At 37.9% G+C, this 17,500-nt stretch overlaps 2 protein-coding genes across 2 annotated transcripts in view; one reads left to right on the plus strand and one right to left on the minus strand.

Moving 5' to 3' along the window:
• The window catches only part of LOC119598551 (V-type proton ATPase subunit e 2-like), a 3,107-nt gene extending 1,119 nt beyond the window's left edge, over nucleotides 1-1,988 (plus strand). The window contains exons 2-4 of the mRNA XM_037948183.1: nucleotides 555-602; nucleotides 863-950; nucleotides 1,180-1,988. Coding sequence (XP_037804111.1) covers nucleotides 555-602; nucleotides 863-950; nucleotides 1,180-1,260 — 217 coding nt within the window. The 3' untranslated portion in view covers nucleotides 1,261-1,988. The remainder of the gene's footprint in view (nucleotides 1-554; nucleotides 603-862; nucleotides 951-1,179) is intronic.
• A 1,716-nt stretch (nucleotides 1,989-3,704) lies between these two features.
• LOC119598553 overlaps nucleotides 3,705-17,500 on the minus strand; it is a 24,658-nt gene continuing 10,862 nt past the window's right edge. Inside the window, exons 6-13 of the mRNA XM_037948184.1 lie at nucleotides 15,255-15,367; nucleotides 12,774-14,361; nucleotides 11,431-11,882; nucleotides 11,001-11,128; nucleotides 10,450-10,584; nucleotides 8,925-9,028; nucleotides 7,945-8,107; nucleotides 3,705-7,212 (exon numbers count right to left, since the gene is read on the minus strand). Of these exons, the coding sequence (XP_037804112.1) occupies nucleotides 5,945-7,212; nucleotides 7,945-8,107; nucleotides 8,925-9,028; nucleotides 10,450-10,584; nucleotides 11,001-11,128; nucleotides 11,431-11,882; nucleotides 12,774-14,361; nucleotides 15,255-15,367 (3,951 nt within the window). The 3' untranslated portion in view covers nucleotides 3,705-5,944. The remainder of the gene's footprint in view (nucleotides 7,213-7,944; nucleotides 8,108-8,924; nucleotides 9,029-10,449; nucleotides 10,585-11,000; nucleotides 11,129-11,430; nucleotides 11,883-12,773; nucleotides 14,362-15,254; nucleotides 15,368-17,500) is intronic.

A 17,500-nucleotide genomic window follows, 5' to 3' on the forward strand; every position in this document is an offset into this window, starting at 1 on the left:
GCAATTAATAAAAGCCAGCAAATCTCCCCTTTGTACATGTAGTAGAGCCTAGAACTTTCACACCAGACTTATTCCAGCCATGACATTATTGCTCTGACTCAAGAGGCTAGATAGACGGTGCCCATTTCAATTCATTCTTTTCAGCTTCTTATTTTATTTACAAATAGACTATGCTATGCTAAATCTCAAGAAATCAGCTGCAAAATACAGACCATGAAAATGATTTTGACAAGGCCTTGTTTCAAGTGAGGGGCATCTGAATGGACAAAGCCCTACTTGCTAATAGCATTATGTTTAAGAGTAGTATTATATGAGTTAAACCGTTACCTTTACAAGGTCATATTTTTAATATTTATCTTGATTTCATGTAATGATATAGACTCCGTGTAATGTACCAATGTGACCAATAAAAATAGGAGTAGGTGAGTGCGTGCGTGTGTGAGAACATTTACTTAATCTTCGTTTTGAATAATTGTTTTGTTTGTTTTTAAGTACTTGTAATTAATATACTTGAGAAATTACTATTCTGTCAACTGCTTCTTTTTTCCTTCCAGCGTGATCCAGACAGTGCTGGTCATTACGGCAGTTACATCTTGGCTCTTGTGAGTTCAGCCTTTTTTTTTTTTTTTTTTTTTAATAAGTTCTCTGCAAAGTAGACCTTAGTGAAAGTGTATAAGGACATTTTATTCCAAGTAAATATCTACTATAAATACTTCATGAAATGAGTCTGTAAATTTAGTGCATTAAAGTTGAATGATAATTATTTTGACTATATGATTGACTCTTTTAAGATTTTAGCAATCCAAAATAGTACCTTGTTAAGCAATGTTACTTATACCAGCCTGTTGTTTACTTCTTCCAGCTGGTTGCTATGTTATTTGCACCAAATGAATCCTCTCATAGGACCGCAGTTACACAACACAACCATCTTGGCCATTCGGTATCTCTGGGTAAGTCAGCTGATTTTTTGCTGAATGAAGTATAGTGTGTTTACATTGTTTTACTCTTCAGTATTCAGACAGACTTCTTTGTGAAGTTATGTGATTTGTGGTTGGTAAATTGGCAGATGAATATGAAAGTTGACTTTGGAGCATTGGGAGCATATATTGAGGGGGGGGAAAAAAAGACTCCTTAGTTTGCTTTGTGAAACTAGCTTGACTCTTGCATGCTGCATTGCAGGATGGAACCTTGAGCCTTGACGACTTCAACGAAACAACAACAACAGGCACCATGGAGACAACCACAGCAGCAGCCATCTAACAGCCAAAACCCAAGGAAGGAGCCGATATCCCCCCCCCCCCCCCAACTCCAACCATCAGGAAATCAAGCTTGGAATCCAACAGTGATTCTCTTTTTGAAGTCTAGGATTGCTGTTCTAGTTCTCCGGTTTTTCAACTTTGGATCATGATCATTATACCAGCACGAAGATCCACTGGCTCTTTCTCTTTTGTCCCTTTTAGTGCTAAGATGTGTAAATGCTATTTATATCATTACTTAAAGGTGATGTATTGCTGTGCGATGGAGGCCTTATGATATATATGTAGTCTTGTGTGTACATATTGAAAGAGAGTCACAATTTTTTTAAATAAAATTGTTTCTAAATGCTATTGATATAATACTTGTCTTTTTTTTTTTAAACATCCACTCTTAAGCCTGAAAATTCTAAATCTGTATCCTTTCTTGACTCTCGGTCATGTCCATTTGTTAATATTGATGTATATACATATAATTTTAGAGGATGCTTCATAAACAGCATTTATTAAATGTTACCTCATTATCAGCAGCTTATTGTGTCTCTCTGGTGTCTGTAAATAAGCAATTACAACACACCACGAGTCTGTTTAAATTTTAAAAGCAGTCTGATAAGAGATAATATAATGCACAACATTCCAGTTCTGGCAAGTTGCTTATTTGAAGAATATATTTTGTAAAATGGTATCGGTGTTTTAGTCTTGTTCATAATTGTAAAATACATGATGATTTATTCAGTGTAGTTTTTCCTTTACCCTTATGGAAACCATTTTCTCTTTTATACTTTTAATACCTCTTTGGAGTTCTTTCTCACTAAGGACAAGTAATGATTTAACACTACCAATATAGCCCCATAAAAACTTTTAATTGAATGACTCATTACACATGTCATACAGCAGTAGTACCTCAAAAATATATTTTTCTTTTCTTTTAACCAAAGCATTCATACAACTGAGAAACTCCACTGGCATTGCTGAAATGGAGAGTACAGAAGAGTATATACAACACACAAAATATTCTAATAACAATAATATTCACATATGTTGAATGAAATACAAGATTAAAAAAGAGATACATATCATTTTAATGCTATTACAGATCTCTCCAAAATCATAATCCTGTAAAATTTACATAACTAAGAATCTGATTACAGGATTATATTGCATCCTCATTCTTAAGGAACAAATTCAATTATATATGTAAACACACTTTACAAGCTCTAATAAGTGATTAAAAATTTGTTCCAGAATTTGAACATGCAGCCTGAATTTACAATTCCAAGTCGCATAACATTGCTTACTTTATAAACCTATTCAATTCAAAGGCTAATCCTATAGAACAAACTCTGCTTTACAAATTCTTTCAGGAAAGCCTAACTTAACCCTTTCCCTACGGGTAGTGTTCATAGTGGCTCGGGCCTCGCTGCCAGGGGCTTATATCGTCGCCCTAGCATGCGCGACCACTCATGCCAAATACCATCATGGAGTGGAAATCGTCGGTTTGTTGTATTATTATTATTTTTATTTTATTTTTTTTTTTGCATAGTAAAAATGAGTGTTAAAAATGAGTTAATCACGCTTTTAGTGGCAGAAAAATAATATTTTGCCGTGATTGTAACAAAAAAAAAAAAATTCATGGCATGTCCATACATACACCATGGCATGTACGTACATGCCCCCGGCAGATAGTTCCGCGATGCCATGGCATGTGCGTACATGCCACCCGTCGGCAAAGGGTTAAGGTGCAGCCACATTCTCTTGTTTTCAATAATGACACTGAAAACAAAAAATACTTGTGTAAATATCCCCCCCCCCCATCCCTTATTTCTTGTTCTTGGTGGGCTTAGGAGACAGAGACTGAGGCCGTGTTGGGGATCACCCCTACCTTGGACCTCAGCCCGTCACCTCAACTAATTTTGCATGGTATTTTCTTCTCCCCCTTTCCTTTTCTATCTCTTCTTCATCCCCTTCTGTCCACTTATCCCAAGTGTTTACTCATTTTTATCCTTTTCACCAAAACACTTTACTATAGTGCTTTATGACCTTTGATGTCTAACACATTTATTTGTTGTAACCATTAACCGTGTGTGTAAATATGAAGTTTCAAACAAATATTTTGACCCTAGTAGGCTATAACTCCTGCCCAATTTGATTAAAAAAAATAAATAAATAAATAAAAAATAATAATAAAATAAAATAAAATATATGAATGCACAGAAATGTAAGTACAAACTCACCCAGAAGAATATTTTCTATTTCTCCGCTAATTTTCATAGCCAGTAAACACTAAACTTGTATATGCCAGACTGTGCAGCTTGCCCCACCCTGTGTTGATATATATCAGGCATGGTTGAAATAAATACAATGTCAAATTCAAGACTATGGTGTGTGAAGAGTTCTCGGACACAAGTGGAGAGCAGGTGGCAGGGTAGAACAGGGTGAATAAAGCCTAAGGTCAGTCAACCACATGTCTGCAGACATGCCCCATATATTAAAAACAAATTTTTCTTACAGTAGATCTCAATTTCACATAATCATATGTGCTACCACACAAACCACATTAAAAGAAGCAAATGAAATTGAGAAACATTGGTCACAAATATAACATATTCTGCTGCTTTTAACAGTTAAAATCCACTTTCTAAAATATGCCCTTTAACCCATCACTGCTGGGTCACATGTACCATAACAAACCGCTTGGTCAGAGGGGTAATCCTGTACACTCTGCAATGCGCCAGAGTGCATGGAGCAAGACAGGCTTGATGTAGCAGACTCCCATGGCCAGGATCTGGCCGTTGCCAGAAATCCCCAGAGTTTTATCACACTCGGGGATTTCTGTTACCCAGCAGAGAGGGGTTAAGGTAATCCCTAAACAACATAAATTTGCCACCATGTGTGAAACGCTAACATATCCTGATTCACTGCATTTCATGGCTGTAGAAAATTTCCTAGAGAATGTTTTTTTCCAAATACTTATACTTTTTTGAAAAAAAACATTTAATGGCACTTTTTTTTTTTTTTCATTATTTATTCTTGAATGGGATAATCAGATAAGCTTTTGGAGTCTTGAGTAATATCAACAGCAATACAAAGTACAAGAATCTGGCTTTACATCTAAAATGACATTTCTGTAATAAACATAGTCAACAACTTAGTGAGGAAAATTAATGTAGAATTAGAAAGTAGAAAGTAGAATTTTTGGGGCTTCACAGCACATGGAAAGGTACGTGTTCACTTTTTCCCTTAATATCACATGTTCCGTATAATTACGTTTCGTATATTTTGTACTGTTGAGATCAACCCCAAAATAGAGTGCTAATTTTAACACAATAGATACAATATTTACTTTGTAAGCAACAGCAAGAAACTGTCTCTTCTACAAACAAACAGGATAGTATATATGATTCTTCCCTCCATTTCTATAGTAATAAATATCAATGATTTACACCATCCTCAAAATTGCAAATCTTGTAATCCCTAATGAAAATATCCAAAAAAAAAAAAAAAAAAAAAAAAAAAAAAAAAAGTGTAAGAGTTGCTGAAGAACAGAGGAAGACAGCGCAGAGGAATTTATATTATACACCAATTACAAAAAAATAAAAAAAAGAGACGAGAAGTAATATCCAAACTTTTACACATAGACTGTATCCAACACTATTAAATTTATATAGCTAATAGGACTGAATTATGTAATTTCTAGGAAAAGCTCAAATAACTAACAGTAGTAACTACTCAAGAAATCAGCAGCAGATATGGATAAACAGAAAAGTAATTTCTTATGGGTAATTCCTTCTTGTTATGCAGCTTCCCATTGATTTTCTGGGACCAGTACCATTAGCATTATGAGGGCACAACAACTGCTGCTTTTTGGCATATAAATCTAAGTAAATGGTGACAGGTGACGTGCCATCACAACATGGCAAACAATCACAGGAGGTTGAGGTCTCACAAACTCTTCTCAAGAGCCAAATAACCACCCAATAATGTGTGCTTATCATTCTTACCTGAATTTGCAGAAAAAAGAAAAAGAAAAGAAAAAAAAGAAGAAGAAAAATAATAATAATTACCCATCATTAATGGGTTAAAATCAGTGGACAATTTTAAAGTCTAAAAGTACCTGCAGTATTCCCCAGCTCTGTAAATCATCCCCTAGAATATATATATCTAAAGGAATATTACCTAAACCTTTACAAAAGAACCAAGATCTGCATGAGATAATTTTTTGTGTTATTTTAAACATCCACTGTGAAAATACACCATACACTGCAGAATGTATGCACATAAAAAAAAAAAAAAAAAAAAAAAAAATTGGGGTATTAAATTTTTCTTATATAAGCAGTTTTCTTGCATGTCAGAAAGAAAACTCTGATAAGAAAATATATATATGATATTTATAACCAACTACAAACGTCTGTTCAACCTAGATACAAGAATTCTTGATCGTAGAGCCTTAAAAAACTATTCTAAATCTAGTGACTACAAATCCTATCAAGAGCAATAGAATATAAAAAGAACCAAAAATCTGTTCATCCTCAATCATTCACATTCCATAAAAATTTTCTTTCCTTTTCTTTACATCTCAAACATAAAATTATACTATGTACTATATTCATCCAACTTTTAAAACCAAAGCCTCAAGCCTTTTAAACAAAAAAAAAAAAAAAAAAAAAAACCCACTAAACTATACAAAATTTTCACTTGTTCTTGTGTAATGGACGAATCCTTAACTTCTGTTTCGGAAGGGTTTTCTCCAACTCCAGGGAACGTCGTGTCACCCTCTTGTCAGGGGAGCTGACTGTGGCAGGCAGAGAATTACGTTCCTTCTTTCTTTTTTTATTACCTAGCTTCTCCACTTTGTCAGGTTCAGTGTCATCTGTGATGTTTGGCGCACTGCTCTCACTCTGAGATGTGGCGCTGGATGGCTTCTGGGTGAACTTCATACTGTTCCTCTTCCTTGGGGACAGTCTTTGTGTATTTTCTGGGATGAAAACAATGGGTGTTCTTGATATGTTCTCCTTATCATTTTCTGGACTGACTGAATCACTTGCCTCTTTGGAATTCACTTCTGTTGGATGTGCCATTGTTCTTTCACTCGCTGAATTGATATCCATGTTATCTTTGTCTGTTATTTCTATACTACCATTTACTTTCTCTTTCACTGTCTCCTGGTCTTCAGTCATCTTAGCAGTGATTTCCACGTCGCTCTCCACTTCTTCATCCCTGTAGATCAGCAAGGGTAGTTCATCTGACTCTACGTGACCTTCCACACCGCCCTCTACATCATCATCCGACTCTAAATGACCTTCCACACTGTCCTCTACATCATCAGCCAACTCTAAATGACCTTCTACACTATCCTCTACATGTGTGTCTGTACTCACTTCCCTTTCCTGCTTACTTCCTCTCCTTCCTTCTAGTCCTCCTCCTCCTATTTCCTGTTCACTAAAAGACACATTTAATTTCCTCCTCTTCACCTTTTTTCCTTCAGCCAACCTCTCCTCACCCTCCTCCTTACTCACAACCTGTGGAGTCAACACTTTGTTCCCCTCTGGTTCGGTATACAGTTTCCGTTTCCTCTCAAAAACACTTCCATCTAAGAAGGGGATTTCAGGCGAGTAGGCCCTCTCCTTCTCCTCAGTCACTCTCCCAAGCAAACCCCTTTGTTGTGGCAGTTTGGAGCCAACGCTGTCATTATTGTCCTCTTCCTCAAGTCCACTAGTGGTGCTTGCTCGCTCCTCTCCACCCATTCTTCCTCTAACCTTACTGCTAACATTTCCTTTTGTTCTGCTCTCATTCCTCCCCCTAGTCTCCTCCTCCTCTTGTACTCTAGGGTCCTCTAACTCGGATACACTACTTGTCTCACTGCGCCTCTTGGCCTGACTGCTCAATCTGACCTTGGCAAACTTGTATACCGAGGCCTTTGGTGGATGCTTGTGAGTGAGCCTTTGATTCTTGGAGCGATCTGCAAAATGAAAAATTTTCATTACTTTCCTTATAAGGCATACGATCTACAGGTTTTATATTATGTAACTTTATGTAGCTTTCTTCTCATTTATGACTCTGAAAGTTAGAATGTGATTATTGTTTTCTTTTCCCTGGAGGAAAAGTGTAAGGAAACATGAACAGTCACACCAATCCAAGTATTTAATTTAAATAGAGATGGATCAACTGTTTTCTCTTTATCTAAATAAGACACTAAATATATCATAAAAAAGTCTATATGACCATTTAAATCCAGTGCTAATCAGTCTGATTCAAGTTTTTCTCAAACTTTCCTCTAAAAAACTCATGTGGATAATGGAACACACACCAGGAAGGAGTAATTTTATTGACAAAGACTCAGGGGAAAAAATATATATTGATTTCTCTCTGCATGACTTCCTTCTATGACCTAGATAAAGCCTAAAAGCACATCCATAGTAGGTTTAATAAAAAGAAAGGATAATATCATCACAGCAATAGCAATAATACCTAAACAATAGTAGTAATAACATGAATAGTAATCATAATCATAAACATAACAAAAGGAATAGAAAATAATAATAACATTAATAATAATAGAGATAATACATTATAAAAAAAAAAAAAACCTAATGTTGCAGTAATGAAATGAAAATAATACAAAAAAACTATCAACAAATCATTCCACTGCTTTACTAAAGCTTAATTTCCATCTCTGCTTCTCTCTACTCACTCCCATTCTTTTTGAACTTGAGGATCTCATTGTCCGAGAGGTTGAAGGCGCGAAGGTGCTTGACGATGCTCATGCGGTACCGCTCCTTGAGGCTGAGCCACGTCCGGCCTTTCAACCCCGGCTCACACGATGCCATCAGGGTCCACAGGCTCTTACCTCCAACCTGGTTACAAAGAATCTTCAGTCACTTTATGTGGAAAAAAATTATTATTACTACTATACATTAACTGATACATTACAGTGACTAAAGCATTTGCCATTGCCTGTGTGACTTCATTGCTCCAGCAAAGGCCAACACCACCATGTACATTTTGGCAAGGTAGAGCCTGGCCTTATAGCTTATCATAAATTACAAGATCTACCCTGCCAGAATATATATGGTATAGGGTTGCTGGCCTTCTGTCACAGCACCAAAAATGTACAGGGTATAGCAATTGCACGAGTCACTGCAAGTGTATCAGTAAATTTTAACTTTGGACCATCCATGACAGAGCCTAAATTCAAGTAGATCTGGATAGAGCACTTTTCGTATATTTACACGGCTAAAATCCCATTCTGATTAGACACTACACATCTCCTGAGAAATATCTGTAGTTGTCTTTTTTTTATTACTATTTATTTTTTTCGATTATTTATCTATTAATATCTTTTTTTATGTATCGGAAGAAGGACTCAAAGGCATTTCTTTTTCTACGAGCAGGGCTTTTATATATACTCCAAGTGATGAACCTATCCAATAAATGCAGTACTTAGTCCTCAAGATTACTGAAAGACAAACACAGATGTAGAAATTTGGATACAGAAATGGGGCAAAGGTCTGATATTTCAGGAAAAAGCACCTTAGAAAACATTACAGCTGCCAGATGCTGTGATATACACACATACATATATATTCATATATTTATTTTCCTTCTTTTCATTCTATATATATACAAATCCAGTAAATACATGTGCAATATCCTTGCCCTCACTGTCCTCACCTCTGAATGTCTCTTGTTTTTGATGATGAAATTCAATATGCATAGATCTTCCTCGTGTGAGTATGGCTGCCTATATATTTCACTTGCTTTAGCTCTTGGTGACTCTGAAAGAATATATACATATTTACATGCATGTATCAAGTGAGGCTATGTATGACATGTATATGAATAGCCTAATATGTGAAAAATAATATCATAATGTATCAAAGAAGGAAAAGAGAAAATATACATAACCACACCAATAATAACAGAAACAAGATACATGTTGTTTATGCACAGGAAAAATCAAAATGAATAAAGCCACTCTTATTTCTATTAAAAATCATATTAACCCTACAATGCTGGGGCCAGAAATTTCTGTGTCACTCATTCCCCGTGACAAATGTCTAGCCTTTTGGCCTGGGGGTTCACTTTAGCAAGTCATGATGCCTAAAGCCATACCCGTCATGATGAGTTGGTTTTTCATGATGGCTATAAGTGTGCCCAGACATTTGAGGTTAAAGAAGGAATTATTTATATCATTTTCTAAACAAGATAACAAAGTTGGAAAATCCTGATTATATCACACTATTTCACTTACTCATGCACTTTTTACCAACCAAACTAAAAACAATGAAACATAAAATAAAACAAAATTGGTGATCCTCTTCCTGATTGTATATCTCAGAAAATTTCTATTCATGAAAAAAATTATCTCATTATAACCAAATTTACATCATACATACTTGCTACTACAATAAAATAAACATCCATAAACACTAATAAAATTGGAACTCTTTCTCTTCTTCTATTAACGGTAGGTTCATGTCTGAGCCGCCGTGGTCACAGCATGATACTTAGGTTTTCATGTTGTGATGCTCTTGGAGTGAGTACGTGGTAGGGTCCCCAGTTCCTTTCCACGGAGAGTGCCGGTGTTACCTTTTTAGGGAATCATTCTCTCTATTTTATCCGGGCTTGGGACCAGCACTGACTTGGGCTGGCTTGCCCGCACAGTGGCTAGGTAGGCAATCGAGGTAACGTTCCTTGCCCAAGGGAACAACGCGCCGGCCGGTGACTCGAACCCTCGAACTCAGATTGCCGTCGTGACAGTGTTGAGTTCGACGCTCTAACCATTCGGCCATCGCGGCCTTATGGAACTCTTTCAGTTTCCCACAAAATTTGGTTTTCTTCACTATCTATTCCTTCAAAGTCTCCCTCTTCCATTTGTTCCATTTCTCTCATTCACTCTTTTTTCCTTCTTGTTCTTTTCGCCTTTAACTGCCTCCACCTCCACCCCCTCTACTGTGTCTACCTATCACCTCCACCACATTGTCCACCTTTTTACACTTCACAACTACACCTCTTACTCTATCTCTGCTACCTCCTCTTCCTCTTCTACTTTTCACCTTCTCCACCTCCACCTTCCTCTCCACCTCCATTTCCGCCTCCTCCATCACCACTTCCTTCTCTACCTCCATCAAATTCCTTTTCTACCTCTTCCTTTCACCTCCATCTCTTCCTCTCTCTTCTACCTTCACCTCCTCACCTTCTGCTGACTGCACATATTTCTTGCTTTTGAACCGTTGAAGCATAGTCTTCGAGAGACCGAAGCGCTGGTATATGTGGAGATTAGGCACGATCCTTTTCCTGTACCTCTCCTTTAGGCTATGCCAACTACGGTCTGTAATCAGTTGTATTTTCATTATGGATATCACCATCATCATAATCATCAAGTGTTATTTTCATCATTAAAATATCATCATTATCATCATTATTTTCATTTTTCATATTTATTACTATTATCAATTTTGTAATTATCAATACCATTATTATTATACGCAAGAAAGGAAGCAGGAATTTCAATTGCATCATCATTAGGAAAGAGTGCTTATACCTATTATTTATTTGTTATTGAATACATTATTAAATCATTATTATAAAAAAAAAAAAAAAAAAAAAAAAAAAAGTAATTAAAACAATCTAACTATGGACCCCCCCCTTAACACACAAATTCTGACAAACTTAAATACGAATATGAAATACATAATTAAAGAAAAAAAAAAAGGCATGAAAAAATCTAGAGCAACAGCGACTCACTGAGCAGGATGCCTTTCCTCTCCATCTTCTGCCAGAGCTCGCGTCCTCCCACCTGGTTGTGCGCGTGGTAGTCATCAATGTAAATCAGGATCTTGACATCCTCCTCATGTGTGTATGGCATTTTGACTCTGGAGGAGAGATCGCAATGTGAGGGAGTTGATGGTGACTGATGATGGTGATTGATGATGGTGATTGATGATGGATTGACTGGGAGGAGAGAAGAGAGAGTGATGGATGAGAGAGAGAGAGAGGAGAGAGAGAAGAGAGAGAGAGAGAGAGAAGAGAGAGAGAGAGAGAGAGAGAGAGAGAGAGAGAGAGAGAGAGAGAGAGGGAGAGAGAGGGAGAGAAAGAAAGAGAAAGAAAGAGAAAGAAAGAGAAAGAAAGAGAAAGAAAGAGAAAGAGAAAGAGAAAGAGAAAGAGAGATACATACCCATTACCCTTCGTAACGTTAAACTTCCTTCTTTTAGAGCTTATGGCCTGTGCAACTCCTTGACTTGGGTGAAAGGATCGATCAAAGCAGCCAGTGTGGGTGTCAATGCCAAAGTAAGGGTCCGACAATGGAGTTCCACTAAGGCTACCGTTGCTTTCTTCTTCTGATACGAGGATATTATCACCCTCACTGTCGCTGTCTGAAATGTTCTCTTCTGAAGCAGCTTTTTTCCCCCCCTTCTTCACCTTTCTCACTGCTTCACCACCAACATCATGGTTAGTGTCCTTTGTCTTTCGAGACTGATGCTTGACCCTTGGCAAAGATGCAGGAGATGTGCTCTCAGAACTTGAGTTTTCTCCTGTGACTCTTCTCCCCTTTTGCCGCAGTCTGTCCGGGGTGCGTGGTGATGTATTCCCCTCTTCCGTTTCCTCTTTTCCACATATAGGGTGAGTCTGTGGGGGTGATAGAGTCTTCATCATACAACTATCCCAAGATGCTTTTGAATATAAGGTTCCAGTGGGGAAAATGGCAAAAAATTCTGCGAATATATGTGGTTAGGTTAGGCTAGGCTATCTCTTGTTTGATTATAACAGGTCTGCTAGATGGCGTTAGGTCTGGTTTAGGTTATGTACGGTTTAGTCATAAGATGTGAGGGTAGGTTATCCTAGGTCAGATATGGTTGGGTAATGTTTGAACAGGTTGCACCAGGCTTAGCTTAACTAGTTCTAATGCTAAGAATAACTTTTCATATATCTATTTTACAGTATTCCTGAATCTAAATTATAAAAAGACTCAGCCCCAAGCTATCTTAAGATCCCAAGCCTCCTATCTTGGTAATATTACAACTACACTATCCCCTGGCTTGGTGCATCTAGGATGGTTTGAAAATATTTTTCATTGTTCTAACAGCATGATAAAATTTCACAGACTTCTAAGGCCAATCATATATTACAGAACCTCATTTCTTGCAAAAAAAGAAAAAGAAAGAAAGAAAGAGAAAAAGATGCAGGATATAGGCAAAGGTCACTCAAAGTTTGACTTCTCTAGCTCCTGTGATAGTGTGCCAAGGCCAGGCAAAGAGGATGATAATCCCCAACTTGAGTCTGGGCTGAGTCAGATAAGGCCATTGGCTTAAGGCTTAATCTGAGACGAAACAAATACAATTACAAATAACAATAACATAAAAACCAATTCGTGCATTTCCATTTCACTTTCTGTGGTGTGGATGAATTAAAATGCTGACAACTAAAAATGAAAATAAATAACTCTTAACAGGGATCTCCATCAGCCAACAGACAGATGGTGGATTTTAATAACTAATTTAAAGTCCTTTATTGCCTTACCTTCTGACCTTTTGTAGGACATGAGAGTATCTGCCCCATGTCGACCTTCCTGTTCCTGGTGATCAGGACTTCACTGTCAGAGGAAGTGCTCTCATCTAAAAGTGGCCTTCTCTTTCGAGCCTTTTTCGTCCTTGTTTTTTCCTGAGAGACATCCTTGCTAGCAGGACTGGTACCGGAACTACTTGACTGCTTGTCTTGCAACTGACCTTTCTTGCTTTTCTTTTTGTTTTCTGAGGCAGAGCTGCTTCTGTCTCCTTTGCTTCCACTGATCTTGTTTTTCTTGACTGGTTCTTCCTCACTAACAGACTTTCTCCTATATGCCTCCCCTTCTGAGAAAAGGATTGTAGAACGGTCACTTTCTTCACCAGAGCTCTCCGTTTCAGCTAGAAATGGACTAAGCAAAACCTTTGTTATCTCCTTACCCTCAACTACGTTATGGGGCTTATCAACCAGACATTTATCCTTCCCAGCATCTTGATATGTATGGGAATCAATTGTTGAGGGGCAAGTCTGAAATACTGCATCTTCTGCTGATGAGTCAGCCAGTTCCACATTATCATAATGACTGGAAGTTCTCTCACCATTATTCTCTCGACCTGAATCTCCTCCTGCATTGTGAGTTTTAGCATTTTCTTTAGAATTCTTGGGTAAACTATCTTTTGGTAACTGATTCAACTCCAAAGCATCTCCACATTTATTATGTTTCAAATTTGTACTGGCTTGCTCCTCCCATGCATCTGAGCTTGACATCTCTACAAGAAAGTTTGCTATTTCCTCGGCCTCTTGCTCTGTGAACATGTCACTATTCTTTTTGGTTCCAACCAGGTTACTTGTACTTTCAGAGCTTTGGACTTCTGCATTAACAACTATCTGATGAGTCTGTCCATCATGATTACAGGAAGAAAGAACTTTAGTAAATATTCTTTCCCCCTCCACTGTCTTACATTCATCATGTGTGTTCTTCTGCAAATTTCGATTGAGTGCACTTTCACTTCCGCCTCCTTCCTGCTTGTTTTCAGTACATGGTGCTTCAGTCTCTTTCTCTTTTTGAGACTTGTCAGGAAATGATCCTCGAGATTCTTCCCAGTCTTCGGCGAGTTCTTTTAGATAGCTAGATGTTCGCTTTGGGGGGTTCTCAAACTCACCATCTGCTAGAACAATTTCAAATGACTGTGTGCTGTTTGCACCTCCAGCGTCGAATGAGGCTACCTGACGTTCCACCTCTGCATACACATTGTCCTCCACTCCTTTTTTTACCCTTTCTTTTCCTGCCTTCTCTTGACCTTCACCTTCTGGTTCTTCCTCATCTTCTATGTCTGACTCCTGCAATTTTAATTCTGACTGCTCATCTTCTACCTGTGCTTCTTCTGGGTCACTCAACACCTCCTTGTGTGTGCCAGCCTCTTCGCTCTGCTCGTTTCTTAACTGTGGTAAAATCAGATTCGTATTGGGATTCTCCTGGTCACTGCTTCTGCTTGCACTTTCCTCTTCTCTTTTTTCTTTTTTGCTGTCATCTTTCTCTTCTGCTTCCTCTTCAGAACGGCCATTGTCATCTGAACTTTCTTCATGATTTTTACCATCAGTATATCTGCAAGATACAGGGAAAATAATATATACATAAAAATAATGGATATTACTTTAACCCATTGGATCTGGGTGCTTCATGGCAATCGCACAGGCCATTAGGTTTATGTGTGCGGTTGCTCTAATGGGTGGACGGCTTGTAGGCCGGGAGCATTCAAACGCTTCTGTGTGGTGACAAGACTCTTCCCCTTTGCAATGTTATTTTCTCCTTTTATGCATAAGTGTTTTTAGTTATTCTATCATTTTCCAATGTCCTCATCTGTCATTTGATTTGCCTTACCCAGATGATAATAGAGTGTTTTCCTTTTACAGACTCCATACCATCATTCTAGGTAATCCATAACTCAGTGCAACAATAATAACAATAAGTAGCATTTTGTTATTTATGTAATTTTTAATATTTTTTTGTAATATTCAATTTTCTGTAATACAACCTGTGACACCAAATAGGATGTTGAGCATGGAAATGGTGTCCTCCCTGGAGCCAGCATTCTTCCAATCATGCCTCACAGACACTATATTCCACATTTGTTTATTGATGGGAATAACGCAAAAGCCTCTTTCTAAACGCTAAATGAACCTAACCACCCTCCAAGAGCTTTGTGCACTCGTGGTAAGTCTTTTCCGTCACCCCCGCCTTCAGCTGAAACGCTCACAATGGAAAATTAAAGTCACCCAGACCCACAGCCAGATTTTCCCATGACAGCATGTTCAACTCACCCAAACCTCAAGCCAAATTTTTCAGGCCATGATGGTCACATTATCCAGATCAAAGGGGTTAAAGCATGTTACAAAATACCATTAACTAAAACTGAAAAAGTTATGTGACAACAAACAAACATTAGTTCACTCCTATCAATGTGTAACAAAACACAAACAACACAAACTCCAACACACCCTTTGTAGAGCTTTGTTTCTATTTTCTTCGAAAGCTGGTAGGGACCGAGGTCGGTTATTATGACTTTACGATAATGTTCTTTCATCGACTCCCATGATCTCAGGGGACACACCTGGAGAGATAAAAGAATAAAATTAAAAATACAGAAAACAATGACAGAAAAAAAAGGTTCTTTTAGAATTCTTAAATAACATGTGCTGAGCAAACCTATTAGCATACTTGGACAGATAAGCTGCACTGATCACATGAGAAAAAATAATGCTCTCTACCTCTTTGGCAGTATTCACGCAAAGTGTGAGTGTACGGATACCATACAGTTGCAAGATTTGTTTCCAATTGAAAAAAATAATAAAGGGAGAGATGAAACAAAAGATGGTCTAAAATTACTGCTAACGGGTACTAATAAATTCTGTGGCATAAACGTTTGTTCCTAAACACAGACCCATAGCATTCATGAGGTGAATTAAAACCAGCCGTACTGAGAGTTCGTCAAAGTGGCACCCCTTACCCTTCATATAAGACTGTATGAACATGCAGTAAAAGGGATTAATAACATTGCTAAATGTGACAAAAAACATGCAGAAGAGGAAACTTAGAAAAAAAAAGAACAACTTCAAGTTTGGTGCTTGAAGGAGTCTTGCGTAAATAAAAATTCCATTAATCAATAAGCAACATCTCTATCTTTACATACATACATATATATATATTATATATATATATAAAATATATAATATATATATATATATGTATATAATATATATATATATATAGATGTGTGATTTATAATATAGTATATATATATAATATATATATATATATATATATATATATATATATATATACCATGTATAATATATATATATATATATATATATATATATATATATATATATATATGTATATATATGTATATATATGTATATATATGTATATATATGTATATATATGTATATATATGTATATATATATATGTATATATATATATGTATATATATATGTATATATATGTATATATATGTATATATATGTATATATATATGTTATAACGGGTATAGAACCCAATTACATTGGCTTGCAGGGGTATTGATACTGGTATTCGGCTTGACTCTTTATTTCTGAGAGTTGACACCACGCAGTATAAGAACACGACATGTTTAGTTATACGGATTATCGGGCCGCGCGGAGGTCACGGTCAGCTGCCCGGAGAGAGGGCGGAGCTGACCTTAGTGCGGTGGTAGCTTAGCACGAACTCCCGGTCAAACGAGGTCAGATATAAAATGTGACCTCCGCCCTCGCTGAGCGGGTGGTTCTTATTTGGGACATTTGGATCCACGTGGAAAACAGCCACGTGGTCCACTGGTAATAGAAATAGAATTATCCACATCCTGTAACAGAAATAGAATTATCCACATCTTATATTGCTCGGCCACCTACTCGCGCCTCGCCCTCGAGGCGCCTTCAAGGGTGACCTAACTTGGCTGGTCGTCTCGTTCTCGTGCGTCGTCCTGGTTCAACTTCGTGGCTGCTCGTCCATGTTGTCCTCATCCTCCTGGTCCTTGGTGTAATCTGTCCGTTCTCGATGTTCACACGTCCTCGAAAGTCTCGCACAGGTCCTCCTTGACTTCGGATTCGTCCTGACCTCCTCGTAGTCCTGGCCCAGGCCTAACTCGGCGGCGTCCTCGTCCACACGTCCTCACAGATCTCGTCCAGGTCCTTCTCGCGTCCACACGTCCTCGTAATCTTCGTCTGGATCTACGGGCGTCGGGGCAGGGGCGGCATCTCGGGGCGGCTGATATCTGCGCTACGAGCTCCTGGAGTTGACCGGATCTGCAGGCGTCCGCCAGGCACAGCATTCTGGGGCGACTGGTCCTGCGGCAAAGGTGCTGGTTCGCTGGATCTACGGGGAGTCTGGCAGGCAACACCTTTTCTGACGAAAATCCTGGTCCGTGGGCCTATGGCGATCTTCGATGACGTCCTTCTCACAGCATCCTAAGGGTCCTCCCTCGGTGCCGTATCGGTCCGACTGCAATATAAAGTCGGGGAGCCAGATCATACACGTAAGGGCCAGAGTAAGAGAAAAAGAAAGGCAACAGAGAAGATGGGGTGGTAATTACCACTAGTCGGTTATTCATAACAATTTACGGTTTTTAATGTTGGTTTTTATCTTATTTTCGTCCTTTTTTTTTTCATTTTGTGTTTTATTTTCACAAAGGTAAAGAAGAAAATAGAAGAGGGAGATGTCAGT

The sequence above is a fragment of the Penaeus monodon genome, chromosome 41, assembly GCF_015228065.2.
Source record: "Penaeus monodon isolate SGIC_2016 chromosome 41, NSTDA_Pmon_1, whole genome shotgun sequence".
NCBI lineage: Eukaryota > Metazoa > Arthropoda > Malacostraca > Decapoda > Penaeidae > Penaeus > Penaeus monodon.